General features: G+C 37.2%; 3 protein-coding genes and 2 non-coding genes across 5 annotated transcripts; 1 reads left to right on the plus strand and 4 right to left on the minus strand.

Moving 5' to 3' along the window:
• Nucleotides 1-100: 100 nt before the first annotated feature.
• Nucleotides 101-2,585, minus strand: LOC104742383 (putative DNA-binding protein At1g48610). Its single transcript, XM_010463385.2, has 4 exons — nucleotides 2,269-2,585; nucleotides 1,400-1,890; nucleotides 747-809; nucleotides 101-449 (listed from the first exon to the last, which is right to left on the minus strand). The coding sequence occupies exons 2-4, from the start codon at nucleotides 1,883-1,885 to the stop codon at nucleotides 363-365; spliced, it is 636 nt and encodes a 211-aa protein (XP_010461687.1). The 5' UTR covers nucleotides 1,886-1,890; nucleotides 2,269-2,585; the 3' UTR covers nucleotides 101-362.
• A 1,267-nt stretch (nucleotides 2,586-3,852) lies between these two features.
• On the minus strand, nucleotides 3,853-6,698 carry LOC104742385 (uncharacterized). The gene is made up of 4 exons (XM_087483232.1): nucleotides 6,170-6,698; nucleotides 5,166-6,062; nucleotides 4,558-4,632; nucleotides 3,853-4,464 (listed from the first exon to the last, which is right to left on the minus strand). The coding sequence occupies exons 1-4, from the start codon at nucleotides 6,503-6,505 to the stop codon at nucleotides 4,240-4,242; spliced, it is 1,533 nt and encodes a 510-aa protein (XP_087339358.1). The 5' UTR covers nucleotides 6,506-6,698; the 3' UTR covers nucleotides 3,853-4,239.
• A 7,039-nt stretch (nucleotides 6,699-13,737) lies between these two features.
• On the minus strand, nucleotides 13,738-13,844 carry LOC147928721 (small nucleolar RNA R71). The gene has a single exon (XR_015581177.1). It is a non-coding gene; the product is annotated as a small nucleolar RNA R71 (small nucleolar RNA).
• Nucleotides 13,845-19,969: 6,125 nt separating this feature from the next.
• Nucleotides 19,970-20,076, plus strand: LOC147928722 (small nucleolar RNA R71). The gene has a single exon (XR_015581040.1). It is a non-coding gene; the product is annotated as a small nucleolar RNA R71 (small nucleolar RNA).
• Nucleotides 20,077-22,792: 2,716 nt separating this feature from the next.
• Nucleotides 22,793-23,638, minus strand: LOC147928723 (uncharacterized). The gene has a single exon (XM_087486243.1). It carries the CDS (start codon nucleotides 23,636-23,638, stop codon nucleotides 22,793-22,795), a length of 846 nt encoding a protein of 281 aa, XP_087342369.1.
• Between the last annotated feature and the right edge of the window lie 3,825 nt (nucleotides 23,639-27,463).

Raw genomic sequence — 27,463 nt, forward strand, 5'->3', positions numbered from 1 at the left:
TTAATTAGTTGAAAATTTGAATTTAAAAATTAAATTTTGAGAGTTTCAGAATTATGATTTTCAAATAGCGCCGGACATTTCAGGTTTCTAAAAGCTCTCCTTTAAATCTCCAAACAAATTGATAAACCTCAAAAGAAAAAGAATTGTTAAAACTGTTGACGGACGACAAATACGTAGCAAATCTGTTCGGAAAAGTTTCCATACATCTCAGAGCTACACAAGGACCATTAAGTCTACTGATTTAACCTCGTCTGATCGAAAATCTCAACGAACGTACAAACAAACAATCCTAATGTGAAATATCAAACATCAACCAATCAGTCTTTCTCCCAACGAATGTAGATGAGTCAAATGATAGCCTTTTACATCCCAGCCACTAACGCTTGGATTTCTTCAATTGCTGTAACTGCTGTTTTCAACTTGGCTGCAGCTTCCTTCACTTTCTTTTGCTGCAACAATTTTCAATTTTTAGCATTAGATTCTTTCTTTTATTAACTAGAGACAACTAAGAGAAACTCAACCTCATCTTAAAAACCAACCATATAAACCATTCAATTCAATTTCCTAAGGGATACTGCATACATAATGTACAATTCTGTCGAATATTAATGCTATACTATCTTTTTGTGATCCACAGATTCCACACAACATACATACATAAAGTCTAAACCAAATTGATGCAAGGTTAGCGCAACCAGGAATACAGTAATGTTGACCAAGAAGCTAGTTGGGTATAGTTGACTTACTAAGAGTGCGGTTCTTTTCTTGAGATCTCCTGGGCCTGCAGCTACCGATGCCACTGAGGTGCTCTTTTGTTCATGCATAGAAAAACCCGATTTTGACATAAGTATGTATTACACAGTTGTATAAGCATGGTTGTCTCTTACATGTAAAAATATTGACTCAAACGAAATAATAACGACTTACCAAATAGACCAATTACTTTCATTTCCACATTATACAAAAAAAAATAAGACTTATGATATACATCAAATCCAGATAAGTTTTTCAAATAAATACAAATAATTTCAGATACTGCACACTCATAAACAGACCACATTTGAGACCAGAGACAAATAAACACATTACTCTGAACCTTTTCCACTCTACGCAGAAGAAACAGTCAAGAAGAACTAAATAGTATACGACCGTTTTACAAAATTATACAATCAAGATTTTAGAAAATATATCAAAATCCAGATAAAGATACATATTTTTCTAAATTGACCACATTAAAGACAAGAATCAAATAACACGTTTCCCTGAACTATTTCTACACTCTATATCTACGCAAAACAAACAGTGAAGAACAATGATATAAATTGGTATAAGACATTTTTCTAAATTACTTTTTGACATTTTGTGAATAAAAATGATAATGAAGTTGAACTAGATATACCTTCCTAGTCCTGCGCACAGGTTTTGCAGCAGCAGCAGCAGCAGCTACTTCAACATTAGGTTTCCGTCCACGTTTCTTAGCCGGAGCCACTGGAACAGTTGCAGCCGCCACGTCATCTCTCTTTGGCCTCCCTCGTTTTCTTGAACCCTCTCCAGCAGTAACCACAGACGCCGTTACAGACCTCTTTGGCCTACCAGGCCTCTTCTTCACAGCCGCAGCTACAGACGTAGTGGGAACAGCTGGAGCTGCGTTTCTCTTCGGACGGCCAACTGGTTTTTTACCCGGCTCAGCAGAAACGGCACCGGAGTCAGATTTAGCCTTCGGAGGTCGACCACGACCGCGTTTCTGAGAAGAAGCGGTAACATCAGTGGCTGGGACGCCGGAGACATCAGGTTGAGGTTTGTCGCCAGACGGATCTCCGGGTGTATCGGATCTTGGAGGTTCGGAATCTGTTTTCCTGGGAGGAGAAGAAGCTGTTCTCGCCATGAGATCTGTAGATCCGAAATGAGACAAAAAAAAAATGTGAAAACACGGCGGTTAAATCGGAATCTGAACTTTAGAAAACGAACTTCAACGGAGACTAAACTTAAAAGACTAGACAACCAAAAAAAAAACTCAATCTAGAGATGACGCTAGTAAAATGCTGATTTCAAGCTCAGAGAAGGATTTAATCGGAACCGGAACCCTAGAAAACAGACTTCAATGGAAGATTTCAAAGACTATAAGCTCGATTTCATCGCTAAAAGCCAAAATCTAGAAACGAAGATAGTAAAAACTACAGATTCAGAGTCTCTCGCGTAGCAACAAGGAAGAGATTTCGTTTTTTTCTTTTTTTTGAGAAAAGCTAGGGTTTTGGCAAATGTACGTACCTTGTTTTTAGCTCAGGGAGAGAAAGATTCGCGAATGAGAAATGCTAAAGAAAGCTTGAAAAATTCTGGAAGAAGAAGACGAAGAAAGAAACTGGCGACGAAAAACTTAACGGAGAAGAGAGAGAGAGAGATGGTTTTCGCGGTTAGAAGAAGAAGGTGACCATGGCTGGAGTTTGGAGGAGGAGAGCAGCAAAAAAAAAACACAAACGAGCCGAGAGGTTCAGAATCCGTTGCGTCAACCGATATGGGTCCACGCCTTTAGTCGTTCTCTCTTTTATATTATCGATAATTTTTGTTTTATCCGAATTAATTTTTATAGTTTATTTAAAAAATAAATCACTTCATATTTAGGGTTGCTGGATTAATTTTAATATTAAAAATTTTCTGGTTGTATAATATTTTAAAATCCTTTTTTTAATGTTTAGGTGAAAATGAAGAAACCTTGTTGTATACAACCCGTACATATGCAAATTTGGTGGTGATTTCTTTTTTATTTTTCTTTCTTAAAAAGTTGATAAAAAAACCAAAATTGAAATGTAACCTGCTTTTTTTTTCAAATTCAAATTCTTTTGGAGACAAAAAGTATTGAAAAAATGGTTTTCTTTTCTCCTTTTTTTCTTAAGTGGTATTTCATATTATTATTGCTTTCAAATTACAACTTATCCAACAATAGAGACACCATTCTAGAATGTCATTAAGTGTAACCAATCTTCAAGAAAGCGGTCTAGGTGCCGTCTAGGCGCTAAGCGCTCAGCAGACGCCTAGATGACCGTCTAAACCGCTTAAAGTTACATAAATTTTATTTTAGTATTAATTTTTGAATTTTAACTACATATATTTAAATTATTAAGTTTTATATTTGTAAACGTAATTATAAACATTTATATTTTGTTAATATAACTTAAGTATACTATATTTTCTTACTTTTTTTATAATTTAGATTTATTTTTATTTTTTTTAACATATATTTTTACATAATTTTATATACATAATGTTTTATGTTGTAAACACCTAAACCGTCTAAGCCCCGACTAAACGTTTTAGGCGCTAGGCGTTGGATTACCGCCTAAAAACCGTCTAGGCTCCGACTAAGCGTTCTAAGCGCTAGACGTTGGATTACCGCCTAGATACCGCTTAGCACTTTTTTGAACACAGTCTGCAACATAGAAAAAAGGGTACAATTTAAACAACTAAAACATAAAGACATGTAAAGTTTTTAGTCATATAATCTCAAGTGAAGCCCATCCTCTTCATCTATTGCCCAACTTGCTACAAAGGTGTTAAATTCCAAGATGTACAAAACATATATGCTGCAATGATCTTGAAAACACTTCTACTTCACAAACTTTGAATATCAACAGAATCCACCAGATTGATCTTTCAAAAGTTTCACTAAAATCTAAGTCAAAACCGAGTAGATGATGATGGATCATTTTTATTAAATGGTGTGTTTCGAGTAAAAAAGATGAAGGTGAAAACAGTTGTACCTGCTACCTAATATTTGCAGTAATTACATAAACCGGATTTCGAAGTTCAAATAAAACAACATTTCATTTAATGGGTTTAAGAAGAAGGAAGAACGCATCATAAAAGAGGACGTGGTCATAAAAATTAAAAATTACATAAGCAGTTTGATAAACATCAACAACAAACATCTAAAAAGCCTAAAAGAGACAAAATAGAACAAGAGCAAGAGTGAGTCTAAAAAAACACGAGGAAACAAAGAGCACTAGCCTACACAGATATGGACGATGGAGAGAGATGGGGGAGCATAAACAATGGTAACATCCTACTTCACTTTACAGACGTTACCCTACCTCTCCTTGTTGTTTGGTTAAAGACACAATCATCATTCCATTGTTCTTTTTGTAATCTCTCCTGCAAACACTTCTTATAAGATTAAATATTCCATGGAACACACAACACGACCATCATCACCACTAGCTTTTTTTTTTTGTGTCAAGTTTCTCTTCAGAAGAGAGCTTCTTGCATTGCCTCTGCTTCTGTTTGTGCTTGCCCTTGTCCTTGCACATGTCCCTCGTCTGGCAGCTGCACCGTTTCCATGTGCTGTGGCTCGTTTGTTGTCTCTGTTTCCGTTAACCCTTCCAGGTCCTGTATGGCTTGAATCACCGATCGATTTCCACTTCCTCCCATCTCAGATTTCAACACAATAACAATATCCTTAGCTCTCGCTTGCTGCATAAATGAGACATCAAAACCAAGCCATAAGCAATTAAACATAGAAACCAATAATATTGTGTTTCTGTTCATTAGATGATAGTAACTTACAAACAACTCAAACTTCTTCTTGAGTTCTCCATAGTCACCATCTTGCCGTCCAGAAGCTCCCATTGACACCACATTCTACGTTTATAAAACGCAATAATATTAGATTTAATCAGATAACTCATCAATATAATAGTTTAAGCAAACAGTAATCGGAAGACTTGGAAACACACAAATTCTTTTAACTTCGTTTGATTAACCAAGTTTAAAGAAAAACACAAGAAGTTGCTGGACGTGTGTCTCAGTCTCAGAAGGTAGTTCTTAAGTAATTCCCCACACATCAACTGAAACAATAAAGCGAGCTACCAACCACTTGCCCTTGATTACCAAACAAGGAGAAGTCTTAAATTAATAGTACACCAAAAATCAGATAAAATCATAGGCCAAAAGCAGAGATACGAATATAATTAAAACACTGTGAAACTAATTTAGATACTCACACACACGCTCGAAAGAGACAATGTTCAGAATGGAAAGAAAGTGACATATTTATTCACAAGACAAAAAAGTTCCAACTTTTCCTCTTATCTATATTGACTCTTAGATTTTTTCAAGTTGTTATAATAGAGATGGCAGAGACACTGAAAACAGAAAACAGAGAAAAATTGTACCTTTTTGGGTCGTCCCACGGGTCTACCAGAACGAGGAAAACGTCTCAACGGCTTCATAGGCTTTCTGATAACACCTCCGATCTTAGGAGGCCGTCCACGTCCTCTTTTCTTGACTGCAACCTCCTCTCCTCCACTCCCCGCGCTAACTGGTGGTGGTGGTGCTACGGAGGAAGAAGCACCAGCATCAACTCTCTTTGGTCTCCCTCGACGTCTAACGCCACCATTAGCAACGTACGGGAACACCGAAGCTGGAGCTGAGACTACTGCAGGCTTCCTCTCCCTCCCTGCAGCTCTTCCACTCGGAGGCCTACCTCTTCGTTTCACAGTCTCCACACCGCCGGAAACCGTAGCAGCAGGCTTCACCGTCGGGGGAGTTCCATCTTTTCTAGGACGACCCGGTGGTCTCTTAACCGGCGGCTGTGGCTGTATCTGTACCTGTGGCGGAGGCTGTGTCTGTACCTCCTCAGGTCGAGAAACAGGTAATTCAGTTTGTTGTTCCCAGGTGGGTTTCCCGTTAGTCTGAGGCTGAGCTTGAACATCGGGTTTTGGTTTTGGAGGTCGACCACGACCACGCTTCTGAGTCGGAGGAGTAGAAGAAGGCATGGCCGGATCAGGAAAAGGTTGGTTCTCGTTGACTAAGAAATCAGATCTGGGAGGTTCAAGACCAGTAGCAGCAGCAGCAAGAGCTACACTAGTAGGAGGAGGAGCAGCTGCTAACTTGTAAGACTTCTTAACCATCATAAGAATCCCACTGTTCTTCAAAGTCTTGAGATGGTGTGTCAACAAAGCACCATGAGTTGTAGGTATCCCAGTGTAAATCCTCTCTATGTACCTCGCAATCGCTTGCTTGCTTGACCCATCTGGTTCGTTCAACGCTGAAATCGCCGTACATATCATCTACAAAAGAACATGAAAAATTAAATTTTTTTTCTTTTTAAAAAAAGTAAAAAACCCTAACTTTTGTGAAGTCCAAATGTAAGAGTGAAGTCAGATGAGCTTTTTACGTCGGAGTAAGGAGGATGGCTTAAGGTTGGGTGAGTAGGAACCGGAGATGTTAGCTGCTGCTGCTGCTGCGGCGGAGCTTGGAACAGATGGTTGTTGTTTGGCGGTGCGACGGCAAAGAAGGGGTTGTTTGGAGTGGCGTAAGGGTTGGAGTTGGTGAAAGGAGGGAAAGATGTAGCGAACGGAGGAGGGTGATGAGGATCATTGGTTACAGAGAGAGAAGGATCCATGGATTTAGAGAGAGAAAAACCCAAAAAAAAAATACAGAGCAAGGAGGAGAGAAGGTGATGAGGTTTTTGATTTTTAGGATTTTTTTTTTTTTTCTCTTTTAATTTCATATAAAAATTTAAATAAAAAAATAGTTTTGTGTAAGGAGAAGATTTAAAAAAAAAAAAAAAAAGTTAGGTTGGAGGAGAGAGAGTGGTGTGTGAGTGTAAGAGAGATGTGAGAATGACGAAAGGTTGCGAAGAGTTAGAGTAGTTAAAATCTGACCGTTGAAAGTGCATTTTGGTGATGACTTACGACACGGATCGATGACGTGGCGTTTTGTATTTTTTAGTTATAAAAATTGAGTTTTGTGTTTCTTTGCAGTTTTTTTATGCTTCTATTTAACCATATTAAATTAATATATAAACAATTTTTTTTTAGTTTTGAAAAAAAATTATTACATAACATACCAATACATTTATAAATTTTCTAGAATAAGATTAATAATTTTTTTTCATCGAATAATAATTAATTTAATTCTCATTATCCAAATACAATTGTTGGAAAGATTAATAATTTTATTTAATTGAGTTTCTAACACGTCAATTTTTTTTCATGTTCTTATGTTTTAACTTTCTTTTAAACTAAGATTTATAATTTTTTTTTGTTTAAAACGATTTATAATTTTGATTTCTAAAGTTAAATTATGATGTGAATTAGCACCTGATAAATGTTGGTAGATAATATTTTTGGATTGGTCACGAAAAACTTTGAAATTTCTCCTTTCTAAATTGCTTGAGCTAAGTCCTCAACTATCATATATGTATGGCCATGACTCGGTTTGGCAAACGTCGAGGCAAGTATGTCCAAGATCTCGGAGGAGTTGGTGGCATCATAGAGGTGATAAAATCAAGCAAAACATTGTACACGAGTTTATCTTGTCTTTTAAGAAAATATAGTTTGGAATCTTTGGATTGACAATGATCGTCTCGTTGGTTTTGGTTGTTTTTGCTACTGGTGGCGCAGTTGTGGAGTCATCAAGATAGCTTGCACATTCATAGTTATCGAACAAAACGTTGATCTAAAGACTCCACGTCAAGTAGTTTGTAAAGTAAAGTTTAGCGACATTAGAGTGTTGATATTGAAAAGCGTTTATTGGTTGTTATTTATTCACCGGCAATGACAAGAGTACCATTAGCAGTAGCCATGGAAGCAGTGGTGATAATTCGAATGTGAAGCCAAAAAAAAAATAGTTTAAAGATCTGTGTCCCCCTTTGATCCCGGTTTAACAATATTTTCTTTGTATTTCTAGTGTCTTTAGTTCCCATTCAATAGAATAGAAGTGTGGTCACTAAGAAAGGTGGCAGCCAAATGACTTTGACCCCTAATTCAAATCCATGTATATAAAACATAGATAAGGATTATAACCAATGTGCTACAGCAGATTTTTTATTATCATACGAATTCATAAAATATATGTTCAGATAAAAGTTAATATTTAAAGGAATATATTAGCAAAACATTCACTTTGTTAGTGGGGCCCCACAAAAAAAAAGTTTATTAAGACGAAATATTTAGTCACAATAAAAAGTATTTAGTCACAATATAAACATTGTTACGAATTAACAAAACGTCACAAGAGTTGCAACGAATGTATTAATAACTTTTTTGTCATCAATAATTACGACACAAAAAAGTAACAAAACATCTTTAAATTGTCACAATTCGTGTTTAAAATAACGTTTTAATTATGTATCTTATTATTACGAAACTATAGTTTCAAATGGTCACAAATGATAATTAAAAATTTGTCGCAAAATTTTAACAAATACTCAAAAATCATGATATTTTGTGACTATCATAATGTCCAATCTTATCATTAGAAGTTACTTTCAAATGGTCAAAGTTATTACTAAAAAATTCATTGCATATGATAAAAATTATAACTAAGAAATTAATCTCAAAACAATATTCTTTTTAAAATTTATAATCATACAAATTTTTTATAATCATAAACATTAATTATAAGCTATCTTTATTCTTACAAAGAAAATAAATCACAAATTCGACCATATGCACATATTCGACCATAACTTTCATATTATAACTCCTATGGAAACGATCTCAGACTCTCTGGAAAGGTAAGACTCAGATCTTTCCAACGACGGGTAGATCAGCTTCTCAATTTGTAGCAGTGGGAAACGGTTTCACAAGATGACTGATGTTAATTCACGGATCTGCGCAGAATATGTTTGAGCAAAAATGTATAACTTTTAATCTATAAAAAAGGTTACAAAATCCTTTTGGGAAAACTTACATCTCAAGAAGTGATTGTCAAAACCGTATGACTGAGGTGAAGACAAAACAAGGAAAAATATCACATGCATATTTGTAGGGTCGGTAAACAAGTTTTTAAAGCATTTTCGACGCAGCAAACTGGGAATCAGATAGAGTGACCCCACAAGCTGAGAATAGAAGTGTGGTCACTAAGAAAGGTGGCAGTTGTACCATCAATTATATATTTAAATATATTTGAATATTTTCTGAGATATATTAAGCAAATCATTCACTTTATGGTAGATGCATTCTTAGAATTAGAACCGAAACTCGGTTTAGGATGTGCATCGATCTATGTAAGTGTGGTGTCGATCGATGCAAGGCTGGTTTGGTCGCGAGCGGATTAAGTTAAACGCTGCGTTTTGGGGTTAGAGAAAACCCTTAAGTCGAGAATAACGAAGTTTTGGGTCGTGTTTAGTTCAACTTAAGCCGTTTTAGAGAGAAGAGAAGGGAGAAAACTGTTCTTATGCTTTTGGGTGAGTTCTTGGGAGGTTCATACATGTTCTTGGGTGATCTGAAGCTAGGAATGTTGTAGGAGCGTAGATCTATCATTTTAGAGTCAGAATTGTCTTTGGCAAAGGTGATTGTAGGACCATGGCTTATCTAAGCTTGAGATTTCTCTGAATTGCTTGTTTTATGTGTTACTAGGGACAAATCCGGGCTACGCCCAGATATTTTAATAACTGATATATTTTAAAATTAGTTTACTTAGTTTTTTTAAATAATTTTTTTATATACCTGCTACAAAAACATGTGAAGTTGTATTTAACATTTTAATTTTAAAAGTATATATGATATTGTACTAAATGTTTTTTTTAATGTTGAATGTTTATTTGTATAAATTTGTCTCATCTTCTTCCTTTTACATATTTTGACAATTGATAATTTTACTGTAATTAACATATCAACGATGTGTTATAAACTTGTTACTAAAAAAACCAACGTGGTTATTCTTTGGTTGGAAACAGAAGTGACACAGTCTTGCCATAGTGCTTACTACCCCATCAACATAATTATTTCTTAGTTGTTGGGATAGAGTATTGGAAAATGTCATATAGTCACTTTAAGTGTATTCTCCAAAAAACATAAACATGGAAATAAACATAAGGTAAACAAAAAAATAATTAGTTATGTGAGATTACATAAAATCTTGGCCGATGAATATTCTCTGTACATTACAGATTCATGCGTCTCACTACGATAATTAACCTTGTGTGTTTAGCATTATGTAAACTTTCATTTACATTATCAAGTAGGTGGTCCATAAAATGATCATTAGTCAAAAACTAAGCCCGGACATAAAATCGATATAGATGAAACAATGCAAAACCTTTGAATAATGCCACCAATACATAGGAAAATTTCTGTTGTTCGTGTGAATCTCTGAAATATAGCATGGGCAAAAGGAAAAAGGGCAAGTCCCAGTCATTGTTCTGAGGCCTATTTTAAATGCAAATAATTTCATAATGTTGTGCAAGAACCAATCACTGTTTTTAGACCTACATGATTTTAGTATATTAACTGGAAAAAAACATATATTGAAATTATGAAATATATGGTCTCTAGCCGTGGTGGCTATTCCATCCTCTACATACACTTACTTGAAAATTTGCCTATCTCATTCATGAAGCTGTGAAAACCCGAAGTTTATAGTTAGAAAGAAGCAAACTTAATGTTTTCTGATAATAGTCTGCAGCAATTTATAACAGAGAAGTACCTCATACTTGACAGTGATGTAAATTAATCCCACCATCACTTTAATATATCTTTTTCTAAGAGCTTGAGAAGTTGAGAGATGACAAAGTTTGACATTGAAAAGCCTGGATAAATGTTCAAATATGACATTTCCAAATATGTAACAGTTAGAGAACATATGTAATAAATAATCGAGTATGCTTATGGTAATATTCCAAATTAGAAAATCGTTCAAGATGTAGGCGCACTAACAACCAAATGTAACTCACATGGTCTGGCGACCACCACGTTTTTACCAATTTGTAACTTGTAAGCAATAATATTCATAGTTAATCTCAAGTGTGTACAACTACATAGGCTATTTTGATTCAGAATATAACTTCTACCAACCTAAATGAACCCGAAGAGCTAAACAGAGTAAATGTTACCTTTATAATAGTTGGTCCGTGTTAGTTAGAAACCATGAAGCGTTTTGTCGAAAGTTTTAAGGCCTGCATTTGTATATTGTTTTTTTTAATGAATGTTAAATTATATTCACCAAAAAATACTGTTGTACAACTTAATGCAACGTTTTATCTGAGTATAGAAATAGAGGTAGAAACATAGAGCAGTAAAAGCAGCTTAGATGGGGTGTGTTTGAAACCAGAACTCGAGACCATTCTCGTAGCTAGGAACAGTCAACAAGGTGAGAAGTCGATTACGGATAGTTTTGTCATTGAAACGGAGGAGACTGGTAGGTGGAATCGGAGCTTCACCATGTCGTCTAGCATTTCATTCCCGCCAAATGCAGTGTAGCGAGGTTTGAAAGGCATAACGGAGGATAAAAAGATGGAGCCGAGGGGTGGAGGATTCGAGGAGTAGAGTGGCCAACTGATCCCAATGTGTGGTAAACTTGGTATCTAGCACAGTGATATATCAGGGTTTTTAGGTGTTTTTAGTCATGATATAAGTCTTATTTATAGAGTCTTTTTGGTATTTTTAGAGTCTTTTGAGTCTTTATAGGATTTAGCATGGATGGGAGCATAATGGAGCTAAATAGGAGGATTTGGGGTATAATCAAGCATTGAGGCTGAAGCCGCGAAGTTGGGAGACCAGTTCAAGAGTAAGCATCGGTCGATGCAGCCATAGTGTCGATCGATGCAGAGCCACAAGACAAATCGGAAGTTTTCCTATAAGTTTTGTAGATTTACAAAACTGCCCCAAAGTTTCCATATTTGCATCATTAGTCCCCATTCGTGTTTTAGGAATATATATAGGATTTTTATGGTCATTGTTTAGACCTAAGTTTTATTTCCTGCCACCATTTGAGAGAGAGACCCTGAGAGCCTTTTGGGAGAGACAAGAACTCAGCTCTGTTGAGAGAAGCTTTTCTAAACTCTTTTGTTCTTCTCTTTTGAATTTAATGATATCTATTTTATCCATGGTTTCTGTTTCATTAATCATGTCTGAGTAGATTTCTTGCTAGGTTCAGGGTTTTTTATAGGGTTTTTATGATTTATTAGATATATTATTTTTAGGATTCTTTATCTTTCTAGATCTTCATCTTTGGTTGTTCTTCATATTAATTCTTGATTGATCACCTAGAATTAATCATTTAGGAAAATAAATTGATATGAGAATATAATTGATTTTCCTGATAAAACCTTTTGATGAGCAAAATTACTTTCTGCAAAGAGATTTGATTTAGTGATTTTGTGAAGAATCTAAACTTGTTTTTAAAGCTGATTTATTACCTAGAATTTTGCAAAGAGATTTGGATTTTCTGGTTTTAAATTTAGATAATATTAGCAGTGAGAACTGATTTATTTTACAAAAGTGTTTAGAGTTCTAGATCTGACAACACTTTTTAATTCTGTTTCTGCATTTTTTTTAATTAATATTTTTATTTAGCATAATTAAAAGATTAATAAGTCTATTGTGTGAATCTGAGTCTTTCGATCCCTAAGTACTACAATTGATCTCTTAATTTGAGAGAGTAGCTCAGGATTAAATTTGAGCATATCAAATTTTGGCGCCGTTGTCGGGGTCTCTTTTGATTCACCATTAGATCTCTTTTGATTCACCATTTGATTAAGGGGGGTGTATTCAACTTGATATTTTAAGTGATTTGTGTGAAATTTATGAATCCTATGTTATTTAATCATGGATTTTAAAAGATCTATTAAAATTAACTGTTATTGAACTGATGATTTAAAAATCTACTTTAAAATCCACTGTTATTGAACTGATGATTTAAAAATCTACTTTAAAATCCACTGTTATTAAAAACAATTTTGTGGATTTGGATTTTAATGATATTTAGGATTCTGGAGGATTTGAGAGGATTTGTTTAGTTAAAAATACAGAAATCCAAATCTCATAGTTTTATGTAGGATTTGAAAGAATTTTACAGAAAATCATATCAACTTCCCTAAAATCTATCAAAATTCTAAATTTCCTAAATCCCATCAAATTCTCCAAAATCATGGTTTGAATACACCCCCCTAAAGTCTTTGATTTTGTCTAGATTTTTATTTTTCTATTTTACTCACACGCTTTTGTTTCTTTTCTCTTGTGTGTTTCAGGTACATGCCTAAGTCTAGCACCCGGAAAAATCCTACTGGTCCAGTTGTTAAGCTTACAAACCAAGAGTTAGGACAACTAGAGCGTGAAAACACAAAAGCAGCCAAGTCAGCGAAGATGGCCAATACAATCATATTGAGACCTGATGAGGCTGGAGTTTAAGAGATCGAGAGGGTAATGTGTACAGCGAGCAAGGCCAGAAACTTGATGCTGAAGGACGAGTTATTCAGGAAGAACTCGTCGTGGTTGAGGATGATGCATGTGGCGTCGAGCGACGCAACGACATCATCGATCGACGCAATCAAGAAGGCATCGACCGACGCAACGTTGGCGTCGATCGATGCAATGCCAGAGTCGATGCAGAGAATGTTCAGAGGCGACGGGACAACAATGGAGAGCTTGTCAAGACTCTTGCGACTTCAACAGACCAGACTTGTTTTATGAACACCGCTCCGCAATTGTCCCTCCTCCATTCCCAAGGAATGATTTTGAGCTGAAGCCTGCTTACTTCGCTCTTGTTGGACAAAGACCATTCCAAAACTTGTCTCATGAGAAGCCCCTAGACCACATTGAGCACTTTGAGGATATAGTCACAAGCATAAAGGCTAATGGAGTCACAGAGGACTATCTCTACTGCAAGCTCTTCCCCTATTCTCCTGTTGGGGAAGCTTCTCATTGGCTAAGACAACTCAAACCAGGATCTCTAAAGACCTGGCATGACATCAAGGTGGCATTCCTCAACTACTTCTATGATGATGCGATGTCAGATGAGTTGAGGATTAAGCTCTCCACCTTTAGACAAGGACCTGCTGAATCTTACAAAGCTGCTTGGGTGAGGTTCAAGGCATATCAGAGAGACTGTCCGCATCATGGGTTCTCAGAGGTGCAGCTGATTAGTATCTTCTTCAATGGTATTGATTGGAGGTATCAGATGGCTTTGGATGCTGCTAGTGATGGGAACTTCAAGACAAGGTACCCCGATGAGGCTGAAAATTTTATAGAAAGGTTAGCATCAAGCAATAACACCAAGAATGCAGACTTAGAGCGGAAAAGAGCACATGAAGGCAATGGTTCAAATCAGTTTTCTGCGGTGAATGCAAAGTTGGATACAGTCCACAATCTCTTGTGGGAAAGAAGTCTGTTCATTTTGCTGAAGATGTTGAGACTTTGAGCCAAAGCCAGAGACTATAGAAGAAGATGTCAACTATGTGTATGGACAGTGCTGGCCCACCCCTAAAGCAGGCAAAGCACCTGCTTTAGGCCACATCATATATTAAAATTTTTAGCAACACATGTTTGAGAGATTAGGCAGGTCTGCTGGGTCTGTATCATGCAATTATGTGGCAAGTCATGGGTTCAAGCCCTCAACTCTACTTGTTCATTTACATTTTTTTTTCTTTTTCTTTTGTTTTTTATTTACAGGTTTTGGTTTTTTTTCTGTTGGAATAGTCTAACATTTTTAAAAAAATTATTTATTACTTTTTGGTTTTTAACATTAAAATCTACAAAAATTTGAATTCACTTGACTAAAAGATATTACAATATTCAAACAAAACTAAAATTTTATACAAGAACATCAAAATTACTTCTTCTCCTTAATTTTTATTTTATTATAATAATACATTATTACCAACTATTTTTCATTAGCAATGATGTCTACTGAGTATTTGCTATAATAAAAGTTACAAAAATTAAATTTTAGTTATTTCATTTTTCCATGTTTTAAATTATATTTTAGCATTGTAGTAAAAAATATTAATTTTATATAATAAAACAAAATTATTTTTCTATGCTTTAGGCCACCAAAGTTCAAGAACATGCCCTGTCTATGGAGCTGGATATCAGGCACATAAATTTGGCAATCAGCAAGGCAACAGGTCTTATAGTGGGAACTTTTCAGGCTACACTCCTAAGCCAGATTACCAGAGCAACAACAGAACAGAGACTTTACAAGGACTTATAGATCTTCTTCTTGCCAACCCCTCCCTCCATCCAATTCAGAGAGCAAGATGGAATCAATGATTGGACAGATTTTGGAAGGTCAACAGAAATTAACAGTAGACTTCAATGAGAAGATTGATTTTGTATACACTGAGCTGACTGGGAAGTTTGATGCTTTAAACAATCATGTCAAGAAGCTGGAGAATCAAGTGATTCAAACTGCTGGGTCTGTTAAAAGACAAGAGGAACTTCTTTCTAGAGGAACTGAGAACCCCAACCATGTTTGTAATGCGATTTTGGTGAAGGGAGGAGACGAAGATACGTCTGTTGAACAAGCATCGACCGATGCACAGCGGCATTGATCGATGCAACCTATATCTATTGTCGATCGATGCACCACCATTGTCGATCGACACACCCCACGACCAGCTCCGGTTTCTCCTCAAGTTCCATCTGCTTCAGAGCAAGCTTATAAGCCTAAGGTTCCTTTTCCTAAGCCTAGGAGGTCCAAACAGGAGATTGAAGAGGCTAGATGCAAAGCTATGATGGATAAGGTGATGATAGAGATGCCTTTTTGATTGATGCAGTCAAGTTTTCTCCTGGTATTAAGCGGTATGTGAAGAGGATGGTCACTAATGGTTTGAGTCCTGAGGAAGGAGCTTTGCTAACCAAGGATGTCAGCTCGATTCTATTGAAGCAGACTCCACAGAGGAAAAAGTATAAGAAGTAGGAGGTCGTTGTTTCTAAGGAAGTGAATGCAGTAATTCAGTGCAGGACTGCTGAGAAGTTACCAGATCCTGGAAGTTTCGTACTTGATTGCTCTATCTCTACAGAAAGGTTTGCTCATTCACTCTGTGATCTCGGTTCTAGTATTAACTTGATGCCCCATTCTGTTGCTGTGAGACTTGGGATGACAGATTTCAAGCCTACTAAGATCTCTCTTATCTTAGCTGATTGATCCAGAAGGATTCCTGAAGGTGTCTTAGAAGATATTCTAATCAAGATTGGAGATTGCATAATTCCCACTGACTTTGTGGTGCTCTAATATGACCAAGAGCCTAATGATCCTCTCATCTTAGGACACTCTTTCTTGGCTACAGTTGGTGCCATCATTGATGTTAAGAAGGGACACATAGCCTTGAATGTAGAAGATTTGGTTATGAACTTTGAGATGGACAAGATGAGAAGGGTTCCCACTATTGATGGTCAGACATTTTCTATGGAAATTGCTTCTGATGATTATCTAACCACCATTGAGCTTCATGGAGACATTACTGCTGGGTATGTCAAAGAGTTGGAGACTGTTAAGAAAGTGAGTAAGCAAGCTGTTAAACTTGAAGATTGGAGTGGAAATCATCTAATCAGTACTAGAGACCATGATGAGGTTCTGATCCATGGCAAGTCGCTGGTAGATGACGTTTTTGTAATGGAAACACGGATAGCTGAGGAAAGTTGTAGAATCGTTGAAGAGACACGAGTTGCAAACACAACATCGATCGATGCACACCTTCCAGAGACAGTTCGGACTTGTCCAAAATCGAAGATACTCAAGTTGATTCCTTAGCTGCAAGTCCTAGAATTGTCAAGCTGAAATCTCACCATTCCACAGCCAAGAACCCACAGGTAAGGCCAAGGTATACATCTTCCTCACCCAAACCTTCTCCTATCGTCAATAAGAATTTCAAAAGTACAAAAACTGTTTTGCAGTTAACCAAGCCACGAGATTATCGTAGAGCGCTTGTTTCTTCTGTTGATGATTTTGCAGGACATAAAAGACAGCCACCCATACCTCAATACCGCCCTGGTCCGGTTCCTCACATCCTTGGCAGATCTCATGCATCTAAAGCTTATACACCACCTTGGATGAAGAGGACATTTTCTCGGAAGCATTCATTGCCTTGTTCCGATCCACCAGATGCCTGAGATTCGACACAGTCAAGCTAATGACTGAAAACAAGCGCTTAGTGGGAGGCAACCCACTCTTAGGTTTTTCTTTTCCACTTTGAGTCATTTTTATTTTTGCTTTGAGTCAGTTTGAATTTGTATTGAATTATGAACTTCTATCTATCATGTTGTGTTTAATCTTGTGTTTAAGTGATTCTTAGCAGTGCTAACATCCAAGGAATGAGAAAAACACAAATTAACCGCAGCTAACTCAGGAGTAATGTTCGAACTCTCTGCATCTGCAGAGTGCATCGACCGACACACCATCAGCATCGGTCAACACAGAACATCCGGTTTGGTACCACGATTTTGTTCACAATTTCAATACTTATTCGTTTTTGTTTATTTTTCCTCGCCAATATCTTACTTGATAACACTGGGGACAGTGTTGTTTAAGTTTGGGGGAGGCAGTTACTAACTACATTTTTGTTTTTGAAAAAAATGAAAAAAAAAATGGTTTTATTGAGTCAAATTTTTTGTTGGGAACTATGATTTTTCTTTTTAGTGTACTGCCTTGGTTGATTAATGCTAAAGATTGAGTCCAAAATCCGACTAATAAAAAATCCAAAGGCTGACCAGTAAACCAGAGATGTCCAAATTTTCAGCAGAATCCACAAAAGCCTGAGGTAATTAATGCATTTTTCTTTTTACCTCATCAAGGATATTGATGTACATAAAACTTGACTCCTTGTTCATACCTGACAAGTAAGATTTCAGAAAAGAAAAAAATGGTACTCCTCTCCCTTATTTAAAGTTTGAAATATTTTTCCTGAGAGCTTTGTAAAAAAAAAAAAGAGAATAAAAGATTATATGATTTTGATTAGTTTAGAGAGGTAGGTAAATTACCTGTGATCTCATTATTCTACTCTTGAGTCAAATGATCACACAAAGCTTGGAAGTGAGGGATAGGTAAATTACCAATGACTCCATTATTCGCCTACAACTTTGAGAAAAAAAAAGATAGTAAAAAAAAAAAAAAAACAAATCGAAGCTCTAAGGAAGATAAAATAGAATAAGTCTGGGGGGGGAGAAAGAGTACCACAAGTGTTAAAGTTATATCTTGCTTTTTATGGTATTGTACGGGAATGAGTCTAGAAGGTTCTTGACATTAATCAAATTGATGAGTCCCACCGATGAAGGCTTAATGGAGGAAATAGTGGAATTTGGTTTGAATTTGGGAGGCTATGAATGCCAACAGAGAAGTACATGGTTGTTCGATTTGGATTTATCTGCTAAGCATATGGATTATGGTTTGGATGATCATGGCATTACTTTAAAAAAAATGAGTTCCTGCGTTTTCAAACCTCTTTCACAGGTCTAAGTTTATGTTTTGCTTGAGGACAAGCAAAGGCTAAGTCGGAGGAAGTTGATATATCATGGTTTTTAGGTGTTTTTAGCCATGATATAAGTCTTATTTATAGAGTCTTTTTGGTATTTTTAGAGTCTTTTGAGTCTTTATAGGATTTAGCATGGATGGGAGCATAATGGAGCTAAATAGGAGGATTTGGAGTATAATCAAGCATTGAGGCTGAAGCTGCGAAGTTGGGAGACCAGTTCAAGAGTAAGCATCGGTCGATGCAGCCATAGTGTCGATCGATGCAGAGCCACAAGACAAACCGGAAGTTTTCCCACAAGTTTTGTAGATTTACAAAACTGCCCCAAAGTTTCCATATTTGCATCATTAGTCCCCATTCGTGTTTTAGGAATATATATAGGATTTTTATGGTCATTGTTTAGACCCAAGTTTTATTTTCTGCCACCTTTTGAGAGAGAGACCCTGAGAGCCTTTTGGGAGAGACAAGAACTCAGCTCTGTTGAGATAAGCTTTTCTAAACTCCTTTGTTCTTCTCTTTTGAATTTAATGATATCTATTTTATCCATGGTTTTTGTTTCATTAATCATGATGATCTCTTGTATGGCCATCACTTCTTCTTGTTTCTCAATCACAACCTCTTTCTTCAAAGCTTGCAATTCCTCTTGTTGCAAAGCCATCATTTCTTTTTTCTCAATGATCTCCCTTAGTTCCTTAAGCTTCTGTGCCTTGAAACGCCCTGGGAATGGTAGTGGAGGCTTGTAAACAGGAGGGATGTACTTAGCATGCTTGACAGCTTCTGACTCTTCAGCTCGATCGACCACTCGAACACTCACTCGGTCGAGTGCTTGCTCGAGCACCTGGTCGAGTGCAATACCGGATTCAGTATGCTTTGCACAAACTTCACTCTGAGCTTCAAGAAATGACCAATCCTCCCCAACTTGAACTTCACTGTCCTCAGTGACTTCTTTTTCAAAGATATGAACGGCTTTGGCAGTAAACTCCCTTGGGTTTTGAACTGCTTTACCAGGGAGTTGGGTGGGCTTTGGAGCTGAAGTAGATGCTATATTGCTCTCCATATACTTCACTCTTGAGTTCAGACCGTCAAACTTCATATTGAGATCATTATACTGTGATGTTAACCTTTGATTCAACTCAGCAAACTGTTTGGCTTCCTCAATCTTTCCATTGGTTTGCCCAATCAACAGATGTTGTATCATTGCTCTTAGGTCTTGTTCCTGGCCTTGGTTAGTCTGAAACCCTGGTGGGGGACACAATTGGGGCTGGAACACCTGATGTTGCTGCTTGGGTATATAGTTTTGTTGCTGTTGAGGTTGTTGAGGCTGTTGATGGGGGGTAGATTTGATCTTGTGGGTTAGCCACATTATTACTCCTATAAGAGAGATTGTTATTCTTGAATCCTCCTTGGTTGTAACCTTTGAATCCTCCCTGGTTTTGCATGTAGCACAACTCAGCAAACTCCCTATCTCCTTCTTGAACTGGAGCTTCTTCTTCACCAATGAAGTGGATTGTCTGTGATTGGCTTAGTAGGATCTTGTCAAGCTTCTCATTGACCATCTTCAAATCCTTCTTGTACATGTCCTCTTGATCAGTAGATGTGGACCTTATTGTTCTGTCATAGTCCTCATTATAATTTCCATCAGACTGAGCAAGGTTCTCAACCAATTCCCATCCTTCTTCCACATTCTTGTTGAGGAAGTTGCCATTTGAAGTTGTATCAAGAAGCATTCTTATTTTGGGAAGCACCCCTCTATACAAAGTGCTTAGAAGGGACTCATTGCTGAAGCCATGGTGAGGACACTGAGTCAGGAATCCTTTAAACCTCTCCCAAGCTTCACAAAAGCTCTCATTATTCCTTTGAGCAAACCCAGAAATTTCATTCCTCAACCTAGCAGTCCTTGCATTGGAGAAGAACTTGGCCAGAAAAGCTTTCTTGCATGCATCCCATGTGGTTATTGCTCCAGTAGGAAGAGTCTTCTCCCAGAGATGAGTTTTGTCTCCAAGGGAAAATGGGAATAACCTTAACTTGAAGCCATCTTCACTCACTCCATTGATTTTTGTGAGTCCACATATCCTGTCAAACTCATCAAGGTGATCTAGAGGATCCTCCATTGGCAACCCATGAAATTTGTTGGCTTGTATCATGGAGATCAATCCACTCTTGATTTCATAATTATTATTGGCAACTGCAGGAGGCACAATACCAGCTCTTTGGTTGTGTGTGTTAGGTGCATCCCCAGCACCAATGTTCCTTGCCCTTGGAGCTTGTTGATCTTGTTGCTCCATTAGCACTTGTTGTTCTTGTTCCTGATTGATTCTTGGTTTCTGCTGTCTCAGGTCCCTTGGTGGTCGGTTGATGTGATCAAGGAGTCTCTGAAGATTGTGATGACCCTTGGATCTTGTTTGCATCAATAGACTCGAGTACAGACTCAGACAGGCACTCGGTCGAGCGCAGGCTCGAGTGGATGGTCGAGTCGACTGGGAGGTGAGGTCTATTTGTATCCGGCTTCTGACTCGATCACGAACTCGAGCACTCACTCGGTCGAGTTGGAGGTCGAGTTGGTACCTGAAACTCAATCACAAACAAGCAGTAGAAGAATCGAGATCAGTAGCGAACAAGGGGATAAAGGAACTTAATCTTAGACTTCTATTGATCCTAATTGTCACAAATAAACACTCAAATGGGCAACAACGCCAAATTGAAACAAGTATTTTTCTGGTGGTGGATGATGAATGTATGGAATGTGAATGAATGATATGATGATGAACAATGGTGAAGGCAAGGTGTTTCAATTCCCCTTATGCAGTTGTAGTATAAGAGGTGTCAATCCAATCTGAGTGTTTGCAAGCAATCAGGGATGTGCATATATGTCTAAGTCAAGCCAAATATTAAGGATGTTTGTCACTAACAATCCTATGATGAAATGTAAAATGCAGAATGTAAAAGCTACTAGAACTAGGTGCTAAATGTAAATGAAACAGAATGATTATAACAGTTATGAAGCTAGAACAGTAATAGAAACTATGGTAATGAACTAATGCAAGGCAAGTAATGAACAAGACACTAAGTAAATGCAACAGAAATGCAACTAGAATGAGACAAGAGATAAAACAGGACAACTACAAAGCATAAACGAAAGTTCTGGGGATGAACTCGAGCAAGCACTCGATCAAGTGTAGATCGAGTGCAGGGTCGAGCTGGACAAATCCGGAAAAAGAGCAATGCAAGAAAAACAGAGCAATACAAAAGCAAATCAAACAACGATCAAACAACAAGATTTAAACTAGGAAATCAATAAACAAGGAAGGTCTTGAGGAGGGATTCATGGGCTGGACTAATGATTGAGGTCATCTAACTTGGTCAACAAATCTCAAACAACTTGAGCTAATCTCTAGACATATATTTCTAAGACATGTTTAATCCACTCTCATGGTAAGAAACAATCAAACTCATGCATCTCTAAACTTGTTCTCACAAAGTAAAAAATCTACACAAGCAGGCATTAAGCAATATGACAAAAATCAAACAAGACTTCTAATCTCTTAGCAAGCCTAATGATAGTCTCTAGATCTAGCCTTATCTATGCTCCTTAGACATTGGTATGATGCTAAGATGCTTGAGATCAGATCCTACCCTCTCAGTTTTAGGACCAACATTAAGAACATCTAGCCTAAAATAGATCTACAACAATCAAGCTTGACCAAATCAAACAAACCTCAAACACAACCCAGCCTAACCCATCCTCAATATCCTAAGCAACTACTCACAAGAACACATGATGAACATCAAAGTAATAAACCCAGAAAATAATGAAACTTGCATGCTTAGATAGATAAAGCAAAGATCTACAATATTGAAGAAGGAATCAAACACGAATTCTTAATATCTTGAAAGTTATGGAACCAACAAAATCCAAGAATTCTTTGTTTTTCTCCTTCAAGGAGGTACAAGATCTAAAAATAAAAGTGCAAAAGGAATAATTCCCAAAAAGTTAAAAACTAGATTTTTGACTCTCTAAAAAGCTGGACTCTTTTGTAACTGCTGGTACAAGGCCTTTAAATAGAAAAAGTAGTGGAAGCCCTAAAAATGCTAAAAGACAAAATAGCTAGGCGGCTCGGCCAACTCGACCCGGTGCTCGAGTTGGGTTTTCTTGTGCTCCTTCCACTCGGTCGAGTCACTCTCAGCACACGGTCGAGTGCCTGGTCGAGTGGGCAGTCGAGTTGGACTCCGGACCTTGGTTCTCCAGCCTTAACTCTCTTGCTTTCTCCTCATGATTGCTTCACTTCTCCTCAGCATTGCTTCCATGCTCCTTAAGCTCCAAAATCACCTGTTTATGCATGAAAAGATACAAATGCAATGCAACTAAACTCTAAAGCAAGAACAGTCCTAAAGCTATACAATAATGGTCAAAATGGATAGCAAAAGATGTGAATATATTAAGGGAAAACAGGGTAAAATATATGAACATCAAACCATCCGCAACAAACCAATGTTATCAGTATTAGAACAACGAAATGGAACCAACTGCTCCAGCTGAGCAACACTCAGACCGACAAAATCAGACGGTGTATGTGTGAGAAAATCCTAAAAAATTCTCACCGCCTCTTATTTAATCTCAGACTGAGATTTAGCAACCGATCCATCAGAACAGGTGATCTCCCTTATTGCATTTAAATCCTGTATAGACTTCGCAGCAGAGTGAAAATATTTGTTGTTTTTGTCACCAACTAACATCCAATGAAGCTTGGAGCGTTGATGTAAAAAATTCTCCTCAAGATCAGAAACACGATCCCAACGCTGGAAAGCCTCAGCTTCAGCCGCCAAAGATACCGATGTTGGGTTGGAGAGAGTGGCGGTTAGACAATCACAAAGAACCTTATGAGTCTCCTCCACTTGCTCCGTGAGCTTACTAAGTTTCTGCTGACCCAATGAACGCAACAAAGGTTTGAGAGCCTTAAGCTTTTTAGCAAAACGGAACATTGCAGAGGTGGAATGGAAAAGACTGTCAGTATTATCCCAAAAGGATTGCACTGTGGACTGAAACTCCGGTAAATACAGAAGAACATTAGAGAACTTGAATGGCCCTCTTGGTTTCATGATTTGAGTTCCCAAAGTAAACCTACAACGAAGGTGATCAGAAACACCGCCTAAGTCAAACACACCATAAGCATTAGCAAAATTGCGACTCCAAGCCTCACTGACCAAAACTCTCTCCAATTTTTTACAGACAGAACCAACATCCCTCTTGTTACCCCAGGTAAACAGAGGACCATGATAAGTCATGTCCGATAAAGCACAATGCCGAACCACGTCTTGAAAATTCCTCATACCACTCATGACAACAGGGGAATCTTCAAAATTAGAATGCTCCTCACTATCAAGAGTTTCATTAAAATCACTGACAACTAACCAAGGTTTACTGGCAAACAATGGAGAGTCATAGTGACACATAAGATCGGACCACAACTCCTTTCTTTCATCAGTATGGTTCGATGCATAGACAAAAGAAACAAAAAAACTCAAGAGTATCCCCCGGCATGAGAATAGAACAAGTAACTACCTGTCCACTCTTAAAAACTGGAGTAACTCGCACATCCTCCTTCCAAACCACCCAAATTCTCCCAAGACGACTGAATTCATAATTTGTGATAGAAGACCAACCCCTAAACACTGAAGAAATGATTCGAGAGGCCTTATTTTCCTGGACACGCGTTTCCAGTAAGCATCCAAACTGTAAGACCAACTCCAACCCATCTCTATTTTCATCTTCATAATGGAGTTTAGAGTCAATTTTGCTCCAACCCATCTCCATTTTCATCTCTAAAATAGAGATCTCCATTTTTTTTCTCTATATTTGGAGACATCTATTTTTATTTTACACTACAATTTGGAGATCTCTATTTTTTACTCCAAAATGAAGTAGGGTTGGAGTAAAACCCTACTCCAAAATAGAGTTACTCCATTTTGAAGAAAAAATGGAGATATGGGTTGGAGATGACCTAAAGATTCAGCTTGCACCCAATCACAAACAAAAGAATGTTTTTTAGATTTGTTGAAACCTCGCATGTTCCAGAAAAAACCGGACATTAATGACGCTTCTTGGAGTTCTTTCTACTTGAGATGACAGGGGGACCACCCCTAGTCTGCTGAGAGAGAGACTCCGAAGATGATTTAGTTAAGAGCTTTGACTGACGTGGGAGAGAGGCGCGGACAGTGCCACTCTGAACTCTGTTTTGCACCGACACTGCTACCCTTCACAGTCTCCACAATGGGAACCGACGAAGAAATAGAGTTAGGGATCTCCTCAGACTCTGCAGTTTCCTTAGAGCCCTCCCCTGCATCACCAAGAACAGAGAACCGAGACGCCAACATGGTGTCATGACCAGCCGCAGGCGGAATAACAGCTTTCTCAGCACTCTTACAACCTTTCCCAGGGGAGACAACAGACCAACCAGTTTGATCCTCGTCAACCTTTTGAGATGAGACGCTAATAGGAGCTGAAAGAGGAGAAGTAGAACCCGCAGGTTTAACAGTATCCTGAATGGGAGGAGAAACAACAGTCTTTTGGGCCTTCGTGTGAGCAACAATCTCACCCTCCTCCACGTCAGTAACTAACGTTTGTTTCGGAGACATGGGAGCTGTCACACAACCCTCACCTGAATGCCCCCACTTTTGACAACGAGAACAACGGGGAGGGAGCCACGGATACTGAAACTCAATAGTGACATCCTCCTTTGTGTTTAGCTTAAAGCGAAACGAACTGGGCAAGGAGTTCGTTAAATTGACCTCCACAAAAACCTTGGCCTCATCAAACTTACTACAGAGCTCCGTATCAGGATGAAGTCGAATAGGATTACCTATCGGGCTAGTCAAGAAACCAAGACCCTCCCAGGAAAACAGAGAATGAAGAACGTTCTTTAAAGTTACACATAGGGGCATTGATGTTATCACTGGCTGATCATCTTCTGGGAGAGGAGACCAATTAGTCAGCATCATCGGAACACCCGCAATATTCCACATTCCTCGCCGTAAAACACGAAGCCGTGTAGCCTCGTCCCGAATACGTAAACGAACCGAAGTAGCAAAGTTCTCATAGACATCAATACGAAGTGTCTTGTTGCCAAGCGGCCAAATCTTGTTAACAATGACATGAATCTTAGCAACATGAGGAGCCGTCGAGGCAAACCGACCAACCAAAAAATCATCCCAAAGAGGCACACAGAGTCCTGAAGCACCGCATCAGGGACCGCGATTGTTGGAACCCCATCGACCAGACTGATATCATTTGTATATTGTTTACATTAGTGCTAAACATACGAAGCAAGTAACAAAGTTTCTGCCAATGCCAATCACAACGCAACAAAACAAAGTTACCTTACCATGTCGATCTCTCGTTTCCTGTTCATCAAGGCTTCATGATGGTAAAGGCCTTTCTATTTTTATACACAGTTTTCTTGTCGTCAGATCTCAAATTTGGTAACATCTTAACAAAACGTTTCCTGCTCTCATTTGATGCAAACAATAGTAATACCAATCGAACCTGATTTCGAATTCTACAAAAAAAACTGAATTATTCGATCTTTGAATCCTCAACCTTGGATACAAACTCAGCCGGATTTGAGAGAGATGTGTGATATGGTAAGATTTGTAGATTTCAATCTGGGCGAATACTATAACAGAGAAAAGAAGGCGAGGACAAAACGTTTTGAAGAAAGAATCTTCACAGGTGATATGTGAAGAAGTTAGGTATATTTTTATTTTATTTTTCGTCCAAAGTGTCTATTTGTATGTATGATTATTCATATTTTTGGGAAAATTTATAACAAAATGATAAGGAAAAGAGGAATTCTAAATTAGCTGAGGTGGCTTCTTCGAAGCGTTTTTTAGTTGCTGATATAGACACTTTAAGAGGGTTCAAATTGTCCATTTTATATGCTGCTAGGTGTTTTTTTAGAATCAGAAGGCAAAAGACAACATGATACATTATAGCGTTTTAATTAAGAAAAAATTTAAAAAATTTCTTTTTCCTACCGGAATTGAAACTCAGATTTGAAAACCATATTTCTAAACCATAAAATTTCATTAGAACCAATATGTTACAACATATCTTATCTAATCATACTAATTCATAAATATTGTAACAGCTTAGTTTCAGGAAATATGGTGGTGCATACAGAGATGTTTGAAATAATTGATATGGTGCATACATAGATGTTTGAAATAATTGATATGGTCACCTACGTCCCTAAAGTGAACCTATATTTTTGGTCAACCATCTCGAGAGAACTCCACAGTTAAGCGTGCTAGAGCTGTGAAAATTTTAAGATGGGTGACCTTTCAAGAAGTGATTGTCGAAATCGTATGACTGAGATGAAGACAAAACACAGGGAAATATCACATGGAGATTTGTAGGATCGGTAAACAAGTCTTTAATTCGACGTAGCAAACTGGGCATCGGATAGAGTGATCCCACAAGTGTGGTCACTAAGAAAGGTGGCAGTCGTAGCATTACAATTATATATATATATATATATATATATTTGAATATTTTAAGAGATATATTAAACAAATCATTCACTTTATTTTAGATACATTCTTAGAATTATAAGAGACATGCTTATTTTAAGTAAAAAATAATAATAATAATTTCTGGTGTCCGGCTTTGAACCCGGAATTCAAAGCCATGTAAATGAAACATAGATAAGGATTATAACTAATGTGCTACAGTGGAGTTTTTATTATGATATGAATTAAAAAAATATATGTTTAGATAAGAGTTAATTTTTAAAGGAATATATTAGCAAAACATTCACTTTGTTGATAGTCGCCTTATTAAGACCCAAAGACATGAGAAGAAAAGCAAAAGTATATTTATAAAACATATATTTTAAATTAACAAAAATACTCCAAATTTTGTTTCTTCTTCCGACCGTTGGACACGGAAAGCAAAGCTATATATATTAAACATAGGTTTTGATTTTAACAAATGTGTTAAAGGAGGAATTTGCACCTTTCTCTTTATCATTTATCTCTAGAAATGCAAATGTAAATGTAGATTTTTTGGCGCATTAAGCGTGTAATTTTCTGCATTATGTTTTGTATGTAAACAATTTACAACACAATTAGCTCAATTGAAATATTTTTTTGTTGACAAAAAAATGTACTACAGAAGATCTTTCGTTACTATATGATTTTATAATATATATATATATATATATATAGATATATGTAAATATTTTTGTGGTTATATTAGCTACGCAATTACTTTGTTGTTAA

The sequence above is a fragment of the Camelina sativa genome, chromosome 14, assembly GCF_030686135.1.
Source record: "Camelina sativa cultivar CO46 ecotype springtype chromosome 14, ASM3068613v1".
Lineage (NCBI taxonomy): Eukaryota > Viridiplantae > Streptophyta > Magnoliopsida > Brassicales > Brassicaceae > Camelina > Camelina sativa.

What these genes read in the sequence shown, in the direction of transcription:
- LOC147928723 (XM_087486243.1), bottom strand. Translation starts at nt 23,638, where the DNA reads ATGTGTCACTATGACTCTCCATTGTTTGCCAGTAAACCTTGGTTAGTT.
- LOC104742383 (XM_010463385.2), bottom strand. Translation starts at nt 1,885, where the DNA reads ATGGCGAGAACAGCTTCTTCTCCTCCCAGGAAAACAGATTCCGAACCT. An exon ending in CTGTGCGCAGGACTAGGAAG is followed by an intron (nt 810 to 1,399) that starts GTATATCTAGTT and finishes CATGAACAAAAG; the next exon opens with AGCACCTCAGTGGCATCGGT. An exon ending in AGAAAAGAACCGCACTCTTA is followed by an intron (nt 450 to 746) that starts GTAAGTCAACTA and finishes AAATTGTTGCAG; the next exon opens with CAAAAGAAAGTGAAGGAAGC.
- LOC104742385 (XM_087483232.1), bottom strand. Translation starts at nt 6,505, where the DNA reads ATGAAATTAAAAGAGAAAAAAAAAAAAAATCCTAAAAATCAAAAACCT. An exon ending in CCGTGGGACGACCCAAAAAG is followed by an intron (nt 4,633 to 5,165) that starts GTACAATTTTTC and finishes TTATAAACGTAG; the next exon opens with AATGTGGTGTCAATGGGAGC. An exon ending in AGAAGAAGTTTGAGTTGTTT is followed by an intron (nt 4,465 to 4,557) that starts GTAAGTTACTAT and finishes TCATTTATGCAG; the next exon opens with CAAGCGAGAGCTAAGGATAT.